Raw genomic sequence first — 13,947 nt, forward strand, 5'->3', positions numbered from 1 at the left:
CAATGAGCCACAGGAGGTCAGGAGTATAGAAGATGCATTTCATTAGACGGTTTTAGAGGTTTAAGTACCCATCGTGTACACTCAAGAACGCTCTGTGTACGGCGCCTGTGGTTACACTAGTGGAAACGGAACGTGCTGAGTCACAGACTCAGGAGACCCTCTCAGTGAACACACGCAGGAAGGCACAGCCCAGGTAAGGAAGGGGCTTGAGGACAGGGTCTTTTCTTTAGCGCCCCAGCAGGAGTGGGCCCAGGAATCTGGTGTAAGTTGAAGCGAATGAGTGGAGGGTCCGTGCAAGGCTCTCCTGGCTCCCCTGGCTACGTGGAGGGCAGGGGGTGGGGTGGCGGGGGAGAGGCCTCTCCCGTCAGTGCTGTGATGAGACAAGGCCAGGTATTAGGGACAGCAACACGCCTTCGGGTTCCTCCTGGCAGAAGGGATTGGGTGGGGATTTAGGAAGGGGTGGAGGGATAAGAAAATCTGGGGCAATAATAATACAGAAAAGGGATTTAATGAGCTTGCAGGCAGGGTGTCAGACCTCTCTCTCAGTGGGTTTCTCTTGGCTGGTGTGGCTGAGAACAGGAAACACAAACGGGGCTCCTATGAAGCCGCCTCACCTACTCTGCCTGGCGGTATTACTGCCTGGAAGGGGCCCTGGACGGGACACTGGCAGAGCCCACGCTCTGGGTGGCTTCTGGGAACCAGCCTGATGGGACATTCGCCTCGGCATGGCATGGGAGGCGGGGAGTGAGGCCGGGGACAGCCACCGTCCCACGCTGACTTGGTCCACACGGACAGAGGGATTACTGCATGGGAGGCACCACGCGAGGGGCTGCAGCTACAAAAACAAGTAAGAAGTCTCTCTGCCTCTAGAAGCAGCCACTCCAGTGGGCTAAGAGGCGCCAGAAGCCAAAGGAGCAGCGTGAAAGGTACGCGTCCAAGGGGCAGAGCGAGAACGCAGTAACTGCTTCCCTTTGGCAGGATCAGGGAAGCCTTTCCAGAGATGATAAGCGGTTACTGAAAGATAAACAGGAGTTTTCCAGGCAGATGAGGGTGGGAGGCGGGGAGCAGGGAAGGGTCAGATTCCTGGTGAAGAGCGAGGGAGAGCACGGCTCTCAGCCGTGTGGCCAGCAGCCAGGCAAAGACATAGACGCGTGGGCCGAAGCCAGGAAACAGATGTGCAAAGATAAGCACGGCGGGCGCGCGGATAACTACGAAGAACCTGCTGTATAGCACAGGGAACCTCTATCAAGACCTTCTAATGACCTAAATGGGAAAATAATCTAAAAAAGAGTGGATATATGTATATGTGTAACAGATTAATTTTGCTATACACCTGACACTAACGCAACACTGTAAATCAACTATACCCCAATAAAATTAAAACAAAACAAAACAAGAAAACGAGCGTGGTGTATCCATGGCTAGGATTCTGGGAAATGCTTCTCCCAGTGGCCAAGTGGAGTAGATGGGATGGATGAGAGGTCCCAGGCATGAGCCTCCCTATGTGGGTCCCATGACGAGAGGGACTCGCAAATCAGCGGGCCAGAGGCTGGGAGGGGGCGGGGGCGCTGGGCCGGGTACCTTGGTGTTGAGGACGTTGCTGGCAATCCGGCAGAGCACGAGCAGCCCGTCCTCCTGCATGGACCAGGTGACGCGCAGCCGGGTCATCCTCTGCAGGGCACTCTGGTCGGCCTCGTCGTGGTATCGCAGCCTTTTGCTTTTTTCTTCCGGGAGCTCTTCTAAGAGGGGAAGAGGAGAAGGGGCCTCTAATAACCAGTTTGGAGCTGTCACTGTGGAGAGGGGAAGGGTCCCTACCCAGCAGGTCAGACTGCACCAAGGTACTGGTTATCAGAATCTCATCGTGCGGGGAGTCATTTAAACTAATCACAAGACTCAGCCCATCCCGACAGACTTTTTTTACCCCTTTCATCTTTTCTCTTTGGTCACATTTCATGGCGATGGGCTGGGCAGCCTGATGCAGCCTCTTGTTAGTTATCTGCCCATCTCTGATCCTTCCCTCGGAGGCACTGAGCCCTTTGAAAGCACCTCGCACAGAAGCCGAGGGAGCCTGTTTGGGGTGCGCTCTCTGGACAAGTGGGTCCCCACCATTCCCTGCTCTGCGACCTCAGAGATGCTGTGCAAACCCTGGCGCAGCGTGGGGACAACAAGGCCCACTCTACGGGGCTGCCTTGAGGAGTGAACGAGACTGGGTATAAAACACCTCGCGCAGCACCTGGCACAAAGTAGCTACTACCTGAATAATAACGATCACTGACATTACGGAATGTTTACTAGGTGCCAAACGCTGGAGTAAGCTTTTTACATACATTCACTTATAATTAAAAATAATACTTGGCAACAACCCTATGAGAAGGATACAATTATTATCCCCATTAGGCAGCTGAGGAATGTGAAACACAGAGAGATACAGCACCTTGCCCAAAGTCAGAGCCTAGAAAGCAGCAGACAGGATTGGAACCTGGAGCTCTCAACCACTGGGTTTCCCAAAGTTACTTCCCCTCGGGGAGTCGCTGGTGGTAGTTTCACGGGCAGACGCCATATGCTACCATGTGCTAGTGCCAACTCCCAAAGACTGTTTGTTTAGTGACTGTCTTCCAGACGAGGGCAGGAGAAAAGTGGGCAAGAGCATTTACATTCAAATCGACACCACCACGTATTTTGCCTTGTAATGAATTCAGGTCTTTGCGGGCCAAATTGATCTTCTGCGCATCTGGACAGGCTAAACGGCGGAGGCTGCTTCAGCTGACGTGAGCCTGTTTGTTTTGAGCGCCAGCAGAATAAACCACTAAAAACAGGTTCCTGTTAAGATATTCTGTTCTCAGCTGAAATAGCTACAGCTATCAGATCACTGTTAAAACACGCACACCACTGAGGTGATATGAAGGTGGCCTAAAACCTGGACACTGGTCTCGCTGCCCTCTTTCGCTGTAAATACCGCCCAAATGAAGACTCCAAAAGGGCAATCTTTAAGGCACCGCACACGATGGGTTCACGAGATCTAGAGAGATCCTGCAGGCTTAAGTGACACCCACGTTGCCTCTGATTTAAAAACACAACATAACTTTAAACTTTGCCCTGATTAGCACAGATGCAGATATTAAAAAGCAAACCAAAAGAATAGGATTTGGGCTGGTTGTGATGAGGACTTTGCTATGGATTTTTTGCCAAGGTTTTTTTTTTTTCCCAGTTGAGAAGAAATTAGAAATTTGAACTGAGGGAGTTACTAAGTGAAAAGGCTCTACACAATGCAGAGACAGAGAAAGCAGGGGGAAGTACAGAGCCAGTTCGAGGCCCTCTCGGTCAGCAGGCTGGATGTGGAAAATAAAACGTGCTCACGCAGAGTTAGTGCTCCAAATTTAAGGAGACGGAACCCGAGTCTGAAGGCAGAGCTCAGGCTGGGCTGCGGGGAGGCTGCTGTCCATCCCCAGCCAGACCGTGCATGCAAAGGCAAGCCTGGCAAACACGAACGAGCACCCCGAAACCTTTTTTCTTTCTCTTGATCTTCTTCCCAGGGTCCTTCTTCAGCCGTTTGCGCTTCTGGCTTTTCCCACCCCTCACTTTCTGGTTCCTGTCCAGCGTGGGCTCTCGGCCAACCTCAAAGTGCTCTTCTCTGTCAGCACAGAGCCCCGATCCCACTCGCGCTTCTCCCCAGACAGTCAACCTGCCGTTGCCTGGAAATAAGCACAGGACACCGCCGCTGCAGAATGACCTCTGCAAAGGCCAGAAGCCAAAGCCAATGTGCAGCGATCGTGTCGGCCCGAGACGGTCCCACGTCTATTTCTGCTGAACTCCTGGCCCACGTACCTCCAGCGCCAAGAGGCAACGGGCGCTTGGACAGAAACGTCTGCAGCCTCACCGTGAGCCCGTTCTCCGACGCGGTGGTCTCCTAAAAGACGAGGATGGTACCGGATAAAGTGTGAGCTTTCATGGACCCAGGGGAGCCCAGGGCAGCCACAGCGCTGAGTTGCACGAGTCTCTGACGAAGAGGCTGTGCGGGGACTGCCACCCTCCTATCACACACGAACCCCCTCCCCATGTGACCTTTGTCTTACAGACTTTCTCTTCTTTGTTTTAAAAAGGCATACTTGTCCACATCGCAGAATAAATTACAATCCATTGGGGGGAAAAAAAAAAAAAGGCCAGGCAGATATTTAAGGGGCCTGACATGCCTTTAGTATATATGGAAGTAATTATTTGTGTCTCTGGTCAGTTTTGGTTCGGCCAGTTCAAAATCTGTGAGCCAGGAAAGGGACACGCAGGTGAGTAGCAATGGCACCCCCCGGGTTGGGGCCCGGGGAAGGATGCCCCCGTCCTGAAAGCCCACCCTTTTGGCCTTGTCGATGATGTAACTGGTCCAGATCCAGTTTCGCTTTAGGTGTCCGTAGAAACTGGAATCGAGCCCAGCGGCTCCCAGCCCATCTCCGGGGATAAAGCCTTCATCCACGACCTCACGGCTGCCCCTGGGAGATGGAAATAAACAGAAAACAAGCCCTCCTTGGGAAGTGAAAAGAGAGCTCATGGAGTGGGCAGGGGGCATTTATTATTAACTGTTACCTTCCCAGAAAAACACCTGGCAGGTGGAAGTAAAGGGCTTGTCAGAAACCCAGACTGTTATGTAAAATTCCCAATTCCTGCACCCACGGCCACCAACTTGCAGCCTTGGCACCAGAGACTCAGGCTTCCGGGCCTGACGGGGAAGCCCGATGCGGGGCGGGCCAGAGTCTGCAGGACCAGGACCCCCGTGGCTCTGCGTGTGGGGGCGGGGCGGGGCGGGGACGCACGCGGTGTACTCCATCATGGCACACTTGCGCTCCAGGGTGTGCTTGTCCATGGCGCTCTCCTGCTCCTTCTGCAGACTGCCCTCCTCATCGCTGCCCTGATCTGGGCCGCTGTTCTTCCGGATGCGCGGGCAGCGCACCACGCCTAGGAAACCAGACACAAGTCCCGCTGAGGACACCTTCCTGCCACGGTCTGCTGGCCACGGCCTGCCGCGGGGTGGCAAGAGAAGACTGGATTCCCTTTCTGTGACCAGGCTCCCCACCAGGGGAGAGGGTCTGAAACTGGTGGACCTCCTTGCACAAAATGCAGAAGGCAGAGAGTTAAAGCTGGTCGTGAACCTGAGAACAGGGTCTGCGTGCAGCCTGTCCTCTATTCAGGCGGCAAGGCGAGCAGGCAACCAGAGAAAGCCCCCGCCTTCTTCCCTCCAGGGGGATGCCCCGGGGAGTTGTGTGTCGCACAGAGGAAGTGACGAGTGAAAACGGCTGCACACGCTGGTGGCTGCCAGAGTCGGGCTGGTGGGGATCTAGACAGTGCGAGGCAGCGTCACAGTCTCCCTGGGCGCACTGGGCTCCAGGAACAGCCAGACATTTCCTGAGTGCCCGAGAGGTGCATTAATTTAGTTGGGAAATTACATTCAGTGATTCCACAATAAAGCATCTCTTGCAAGGAAATATAAAATACGATTAAAACCGTTGCTTGAAAAAAAACAAAACAAACAAACAAAAAAACTGTTGCTTGTGTCGGGCCAGGGAAGGCTATGGTAATTTGCAGACTACCGAAGAGCCTCTCATAACATGGTCGGTGGGGAGAGTCCATGCCCTGCACCTCCCAGCTGGAGCTTTACGTGAGATGTCTGGTCCAAGCTTCACCTCAGCCCCACAAGGCGGTGGTGGTGCTCCCAGATTAGAAATGAAGAAATGGAGGCTCAGGAGGGTACAAAGAGCTCACCCAAGGTCATGCATTTGAATGGACCTTGAACCTAAGAGGACTTCAGGCGATGCTTCACCTTGCACCACCGAGCTGCCTGTGGGAGCCGCAGATTCAGGCCCTCCCCAGGGCTGCTGAATCCAAATCCCTGGACCCCGCCCAGTAATCCGCATTTCAGTGGGTTCCCCAGGTGCTGCCTGTGTGCACTCATGCTCTGGGAGCCTCACTTTAAAGGATCCTCACGTCTCATTATTGATGGGGCAGAACCCCCTCAAATGTCTGTTGAATGAAGGGACAATCAATGCCTGATTAACGGACTCAATAAGCCCCCCGACATTTCGGCTCACGAACATGGGAAGGGATGGAAATTCACCAGTGGTCAAGCCTGGAAAACTCTCGTGCAAATAACATACTGGTTCGCAAGTTTTTATCTAGGTATAAAATGCAGGGGCGTTAGGGCACTTTAAAATCTGCCCTGGTAAAAGCCTAGCTCACTGCTGACGCCAGAGATTCTACAGAACACTGTTTCTAAAATTTGTCTGGACCCATTCAAGTACCTCTACGAGTGCTCATTAGCGTGTGGGCATTAAACAGTTCTACCCAATAAACATGTGGCCCCTGCTTCGCAAAAATCCAAGTGTAACCTTGACCTTCCAGCTCTGTGACAGAAGGAAGAGAGGGAGTCCTCTCCCGGGTGCAGATGCAATGTGGCGTCCTTTTCTTCCTGGGGCAGGTGGGAAGAACGGAACTGATGAAAACTGGCTTAGAGGAAAGAGCACAAGACTGGAGGTTCTAACGCCTTCTACAAACCCTCCATTCATTCCACATTTACGGGATGTCACCTATGTACCAGGCACTCTGAGACACGGTGGGGATACAAGCCAAATTCCCTGTACTCAAGGAATTCCCAGAATGACATCAGATGACAGTAAAGATGCTGGAAAGGCTTTCTCGGAGAGAGAATGCTTGAAGTAGGAGTGGCCATCTGCAAGGTGAACATAGGTCGGGATGTTCCAGAGAGAGAAGAAAAAACAAGCCAAGGCTTTAACTCAAAGCCCAAGTCATCTGACCCACTGGACAGTCTGGTCAGTCCCTCCTCCTAAAGACCTCCCAGCCTGTCCTCTGTCCTTCACTATCACCAGCGGACCTCTCCTGGACCTGAATCACAGCCCCTAGCTGGTCTCCCTGCTTCCACTCTGGTGCCTCTCAGTCTGTTCTCCACACAGCAGCCAGGGCAACTCTGAAAGACCTGAGATCTTGGCTTACAACCTCCAATGGCTTCTCACTGCTCTTAGAACAAACCTAAACTCTCCCCGTGTCCTGCAAGGCCCCAGAGTCTGCTTCCTGCCTGCGTCTCCATCTCGTCAGCTGCCACTCCCCTCCCACGCACACCGGCCTCTTCCGTTTCTCCATCAACACTCGGGGCCGTTGCACCTGCCTGGGATGCTCCTCGTCAGCTCTGGTCACGGCGGGCTCGGCCTCACCTTTTAGAACTCAGCTCAAAGTCTCCTCCTCAGAAAGGCTGCTCCTGACCAGCCCAGTAAAACACCCTCGATTCATCACCCGGTGTGTTTCCTCCCCAGCTCCTATCACACTCTGGATCTCTGTGTGCTGTGTCTTCGCCAAGACAGCACAAGTCCTGTTGCTGTGTGATCAGGCGCAGGAAAAGACACACACAAGGTGTTCAATAAACACCTACTGAAGGAGCAAAAGAATAAAGACAAAAGCAAAGCTGCGTGGGCTCAATGGGGTGGAGGGCTAGCGGCCCTCCCAGGTAAGGCCCACCGCTGCCCTTTCTAAGGGAGCTTCCAGGACACTCCAGGCCTCTGGGGGACAGTCGGAAAACCAGCAGCCGGCTTCCAGTCTCTTCTAGCTCTAACTCCCGCTATCCCACAGAAAGGAAGGAAAACGGCGAGCCCAGTAAAGATGGATGGTACCTAGCGGGGTGTTGAGGCAGACGCACTGCAGATCGAACCAATAGTTCTCCACGTCCTGCATTGAGTTCAGGACGTAGAGACGCCTCTCGAAGGGCCGGCTGCTGTGGGCCAGGTTGTAATGGGGGTCACAGGTGGTGGTGTCCACGATGACCACGTTCTTCTTCAAGAAGATAAAGACCTACGAGGGAGACACCGGATGGGGTGAGGGGAGAGCCTCAGCCTCAGCACCGGGTGAGGTGTCTGGAAACTGCGCTTAGCCGTCAGGACCACCTTCCTCTGGGCCTGGAGGCTGTTACCTGATCTTTATCCTGAAACTTCTCTGTGGGCCCGAACTGGAGCAGCCCCATGTAGCACAGCTTCTGAAGGTTCTCCACCACCGAGAAAATGTAACGTCTGGAAAACAGAGGGGGGTGGCGGGCTCTCAGCTGCCGTCAGGGGGTCTGCACGGGGGTGAGGGATGTGACTTGCTTCTTCTCCTCTCTTCGACCTGTGGGACCTTGAGGACGGGTCACGGGCCTGAACTGTGCTGAGACCCAGAACCCTCATCCCAACACCAACCAGGGCAACGGGGCATTGATGCTACTTGGGGGGCTTGAGTTCGAAAGTAAAAGGAACAAAAGGAAAGGCCCACCTCATCACCTGCAGTCTTTATCAGCCGATTTTACTTTAAAAGAACCTTGAAAGCAAGTACTGAAATGTCCCAGCCCACACTGCATTTGCCTCTGTGCTTTATGTAGAAGGCACAGGTGGCTGAATTAATGACCTTGGGTCGCTACAACCTGGCAGGCAGAAACCTTTCCTCTTCCTGGTCAACGATTACTCAGAAGCGTAACTCCAAGGGGCCTACCAGGACCCTCGGCCGCCCCGAGTCAGCTGCAGGGACCTCACCTCTTGTACAGAAGCTGTTGCCGGATGGGCCTGGGGAGAAAGCGGATCAGCGTGTGCTTCTTCAGAGGGTCGTTCAGAAACTCCTCGAGGTTGTCCACCTGAGAGGTGATTTGCAGGCTCAGCTCACCCTCAAGGACAGGGTGAATTGTAAGAATTGTGAAAAAAACACCACTACTTTCCAGGCTGTGGTCTCGCTGAATCTGGCCATCCGTCTCACGGGAACAGAGCCCCCTCTTGCCTGTCACTCCAAACCCCCCACATTTCTCAGTCCTGACGCCCCTCCCCTCCAACCCATCTGCCACACTGCTGGGTACAGTAAACAGGCGGCCTCATTCACTGCTGGTGGGCATGCAAAGTACTAAAACATTTCTGGGGGACAATAGGGGAATATATTTATTCATATTTAAAAAATTTAAAAAGGATGAAGGATGCTTATTGCCTTTAAAGCCAGCGATTCCACTTCTATCCTTAACCCAAGACGAAAAATTTTGGAGCTGCCCACAAATACATCTAACAAAAAGTATTCACCAACATGTCACTCACACCACCAAGAAACTGGAGCTTAAATGTCCAAAAATAGAGTATTGGTTAAATACATTAGGGTACGTGCATAAGAAGGAACACTATGGATGTACTTAATATCAAGGGAAAGCAACGATGTGGAAAATGCAATACATTTTTCAGTGGAAAGAACAGATCATAAAAGAGTAAATACAGTATGGTCTCAATTCAGTTTTTTTTAAAAAGGAAGACTTCACATATATACACATGCATTACATACAAACATGGCACAGGAAGAAAAAGACTAGAAGAAAATGCACCAGAAACACTAGCAGTGACACCTCTGAGTGATGAAGTTATAGCACTTCTATGGTAATTTCTATTTCTTCCTTTTTCTGTATTTACCAAATTTGTAAAAATATATTTTATTGCTATACCATAATTGTCTGTCTTTTGACTGATCTAGAAGAACAAGTCTTTGAAATATTTCCCTTGACTCACCATCTATCCATCCATCCACCCAATCTATTCTGTCTGCCTTTCTCTTTCTTTCTTTCTTTGTCTGTCTGTCTGTCTGTCTATCTATCTATCTATCTATCTATCTATCTATCTATCTATCTATCTAGCGAGCCTATCTATCTATCTAGCCTCTCTCTCTCTCTCTCTCTTTATCTACCTACCTATCTATCTACCTATCGAGCCACCCAGCCAGCCAGCCAGCCAGGCAACTGCAAGCATTTTCTCTTGACAGGTGAGTGTAGGCCCTCTGGTATGGAGCTGAGGGACCAGCCCCTGAGAAAGCCTGGGAGTCATCAGTACCTTGTAGCTGACTTGCACAATCTGGGTGAAGATGGAGAGGGGCAGGCAGAGAAGAATGTCACTGACCAGAGCCCAGCCGAAGCCAAAGTCCTTGTGGACTGGGACGGGAGGGATGTAGCGCGTCCATGAGGCTTCATCCACGTACACTGGGAGAAAACAGGGGTCAGTCCTGAGACAGGGTCCCGGTCATGATGCTGGTGTCGCCTCCCAGTAGGTCTTGGTTCCCTCTCACCACGAACTAGGGCAACACCCTCCTCGTCAGGCAGGAAGCCCGGAGGCTCAGGACGCTTGGATGATGTCTTTGTTTGGATCAGGGCAATAGGGGACTCAGCCGGTTCAGGTCATAAGGACAAGGAACCACCATGACTCCCCTCTGGACCCCACTGGGGCCTGCCTGCCCAGGGCATCTCACCTGTCTCCGTGGAGAGCTCCACTTCACCCTCCCGCGTGGCTCCATCCTGGGTGTCCTGGGGTGGGGCATCCAAGGAGGCCTCCAAGTTGCTCCCGGAGGAGGATGGGGCCCCCGCCCTCCTTTCGCTGCTGCAGCCCGGCTTCTCCACCGTGTCCTTGGCAGGGTGCCCATAGATCAGGTACCACAGAAACATGTGGATCACCCGCAGGCGAGGCATCTTGGGCAGAAACCCTAGAGAACGGCCAAGGCCAGGAACTGGGGCAAGAAAGGAGGGCGACGCTTGAAAATCCCAGATTCAAGTGAGTTCAATTCATTCAAAAACTATCGAGTGCCACTGTATCCCAGGGGCCAGGGAGACGGCAAATGTTTTCACCCTCACGGGACTTACTTTCTAGCGGGAAAGGGCAGACAGTAACAAATTACCTAAGATAGTACATCAGCTGGAAATAGCTGATGCAGAAAATAAAGCAAGGAAGGCAGAGGAGGGCTATAATTCTACAGAGGCCTGGAAGGTCTCACTGGGGAGAGGCCTTAAGGGACATCCTCGAGTTGGTGAGGCAGCGGACCATGCAGACACCTGGGCGACATGCCCCCCAGGGCGAATGCAAGAAGCCTGAGACGGGGGTGTGCCTGGCACAATCGAGGAAGGGCCGGTTGGCCCGAGTGACGGGGTGGAGCAAGGAAGGAGGAGTGCGCAGGAGGTGAGCCGGGGTGTAAAAGGGCAGGGGGCCACCACAACAGACCCCAGCAAGAGGACCTGAGGCTGACGGGGACTGTGCAAAACATCCCAGAATCGAGGTTCTTCTAAACAGCTTATTTCTTTGACACAAAGTGCTCCCTGACTTTCCCCAGCGAGAGGAGACAGGTGAGAGCCAAGGGAGGCATAGGAACAGGGTGGCGAGGACAAGGGACTGCAGGGCCCCTCCTCTGCCGTCAGGCCTGGACCGCGCAAAGAGCTCCCGGCTGCCTCTGGTCCACTCAGGTGCACGTGCTGCTCCGCTGCGCCGCCTCGTGCGCGGGTTTCTCCCTCCATCTGTACTTTCTAACTGTGACACCTTAAGAGTCTGGGCCAAGTCCCTGTGCCCGGAGCCCTCAGCAAGGGAAGTCACACAAATGACCTCTCCTGCTCAGAATCCCCGGGTTGCCGGGTCCCCCACCAGGACGTTTCTGCCTGACAGAAGTCTGTGAGCCGTCACCATTGTCCTCCTCCTCCAGCTGCATGCTGTGACCAGAGACTACAACTACACCCCAGCTACGAAGGCCCGGCCGTGGGCACCGGCCCAGCACAAGCTGACGTCAGAGCAGCTTGGTGTGGGGTGAGGGGAGACAGCCCTGTTTGAGATCTGCATCCCAGAAAATTAGATGAATGCTCAAACCCATCAGTGGCTGGAACTACCAGAGGCCTGTGGGCTCAGGAAAGGCAGAGATTTTCTGTGGTTTACAGAATGTTCCAGCCCAAGGGTACTCAGCAGAAAGAGTTAGTCTTCGTGAACAATTCCTCAGGTTGGGACTTGGCATAATTTCACCTGGGCCTCTCAACAGCCTTGTGAGGTACTCCGGGCAAGAATCACCCCCATTTTACAGACAGGAAAACTGATGCTGGCACGTGACCAGCCCCCCACGACCCCAGCTGTTGATTCAGACCTGACTCTGCCTGCAGCCCGGGGCTCGGATGTGCAACACCAAGTGACTCAGAAGACCACACGAAACACAAACAGACCCTGACAAGAAGCTGCTTTTTACCTACAACAGGGTGATAGTTTTTCAGCTGGGTTATGCCCATTTTCTCATCAGTCTTCTTCACCCGTCCACTTTCTACTTTAGAGGAAGCATTCGGCTGAGAGTCTCCTGATCCTCTTGGGCCCCCTTTTCCTTGACTTTCTTCTTCAGCTTCCCCTTGAGGCACTGGAGGCTGGGGCGCTTTAACCCTGAAGTCCAAATATAAGATGTTAGAAAACCAAGGGCTGAGAAAGGACAGGGTCTGTCCTCAAGAATTTGGCCCTGGGGTTTCAAATCAACTGCCTGTAGGGGCCAAACAGGTGATGTAAACGGATAAAATGTGTCGGGGCACTGGACATTTGGGGGTGACCAGGACAGTGGACCCCCACCTACGGGGCAGCTGCTACCTCATGAGAAGGGCTGCCCAATGTGCTGGGGCCGCTGACACTTTCATCGATGCCAGAAATCAGGAATTTGACATGAAATTAATCGGTAACTGATTCAAAGCCCCTGTGGCCAAGGCATGGCAGGCCACACAAACCAACATCTGCCAGCCCAGGCGCCACCTCTAACTTAAACCCAACTGAGAACGTTCTCCCACCGAGCTTTCTGCCAGTCCATTAGGTGGTTTATGAACAAAATGAGAGAAGACCTCAGAAAGGCAACCACAATCGTTCTGAGCTATATTATAAACTATGCAAGTCTCACATGTCATAGGGCCTATGACTTGGAGCACTCTGTCCACACGCTATTAGAGAGCATAGAATTAAGAATGTCAGCAGAGGGGAGCTCTGCTCATTATTCTCTAACAGCCCAAATGGGAAAAGAATTTGAACAATAGATACGTGTATAACTTTATATATATATATATATATATACACACACACACACATATATATGTATAACTGAATCACTTTACCGTACACCTGAAAGTAACAATATTGTTAATCAACTATGCCCCAATATAAAATAAAAATTAAAAAAAGAAAAAGAAAAAAAAAGAAGAATGTTAGGATTTTTTTCCTCTTGAAGAATCCAGAAATTGATCCTTTTTGAGGCTAGGGGATCATGAACCATAAACCCCAAACCAGTGGCTTCACTGATCTCACAAAAGTATGAATAAAGGGCTTCTGTGGAAACTGCTGGTTGGGACACACTGTGGGTCCCGCGGGAGCCGCCACTTGCCTGCTGGCCGTGCTGGAGTTGGACATCCGGAAACGGACCTGCTCAATGGCGCTTCTCACCAGAGGGTCGTTCTGGTCCATGGACGGGTGCACCACCAGATCCACCTACGGAGAGAGGTCGGGGGTCCCAAAGGGCTGGGGAGGTGCCAGGGGAGACTTAGTTCCACAACTCGGTTCCCTGGTGGAGCCCTGGTTATACCTGCTGTCACTGACATTTCCAAAACGCAGTGACGAAACGGGAAGTAAAACGCTACACAGTGTGCCCTTAGAGTTGCTGGCATCAAGACCCCTCAAGCGCCCAAGCCAGGAAGCGCCGCCATCCGTAACGTGCCGCTCTGACCGGTTAGGAATCCTGCCCTGGAAATCCAGCGGTCTGCCCTGCAGCCCCCCAGCTGGGCTGTCATGGCCCACTGGTCCCGGCTGCTACCTGGGGGGCTGCTCCCGACACCCCATCCTGCTAGCTGAGCATTTCCCACAGCTGCTCGGGAATCCCGAGGGCTTCCATCTGGAAGAGGTAAGCGGCTTTCATTAATCTCCCCTTGCTGAGAGTGCTATCGGGGGACTCCTGCCAGCTGTGCCTCTAAACAAGGTGACAGAGGCTCTAGGGCTGCCTTCTTTGTTTTAGCTGTTCCAAGGTGCTGAGCAGCAGATGGGAGTGTGAGGCCTGGGCCCCAGGAGACAGCAAGGTAAGGTTTTCTAAACAAGTAACTCTGGCCAGCAGGCTTCATGCCCAAAATGGCCTGAAGAGGGTGGGTCACGG

At 52.7% G+C, this 13,947-nt stretch overlaps 1 protein-coding gene across 4 annotated transcripts in view; it reads right to left on the reverse strand.

The window, feature by feature from the left end:
- The window catches only part of GTF3C1 (general transcription factor IIIC subunit 1), a 72,396-nt gene that overhangs the window by 20,858 nt on the left and 37,591 nt on the right, over positions 1-13,947 (reverse strand). For 3 of the 4 annotated variants that reach the window (XM_060122385.1, XM_060122383.1, XM_060122386.1), the window contains 12 exons: positions 13,189-13,292; positions 12,028-12,212; positions 10,285-10,539; positions 9,873-10,018; positions 8,553-8,650; positions 7,961-8,057; positions 7,665-7,842; positions 4,803-4,944; positions 4,346-4,481; positions 3,826-3,907; positions 3,504-3,692; positions 1,582-1,739 (listed from right to left, as the gene is read on the reverse strand). In XM_060122385.1, coding sequence (XP_059978368.1) covers positions 1,582-1,739; positions 3,504-3,692; positions 3,826-3,907; positions 4,346-4,481; positions 4,803-4,944; positions 7,665-7,842; positions 7,961-8,057; positions 8,553-8,650; positions 9,873-10,018; positions 10,285-10,539; positions 12,028-12,212; positions 13,189-13,292 — 1,770 coding nt within the window. The remainder of the gene's footprint in view (positions 1-1,581; positions 1,740-3,503; positions 3,693-3,825; positions 3,908-4,345; positions 4,482-4,802; positions 4,945-7,664; positions 7,843-7,960; positions 8,058-8,552; positions 8,651-9,872; positions 10,019-10,284; positions 10,540-12,027; positions 12,213-13,188; positions 13,293-13,947) is intronic. The other variant, XM_060122384.1, reaches the window with a different exon arrangement.

Source organism: Lagenorhynchus albirostris, chromosome 15, assembly GCF_949774975.1.
Source record: "Lagenorhynchus albirostris chromosome 15, mLagAlb1.1, whole genome shotgun sequence".
Lineage (NCBI taxonomy): Eukaryota > Metazoa > Chordata > Mammalia > Artiodactyla > Delphinidae > Lagenorhynchus > Lagenorhynchus albirostris.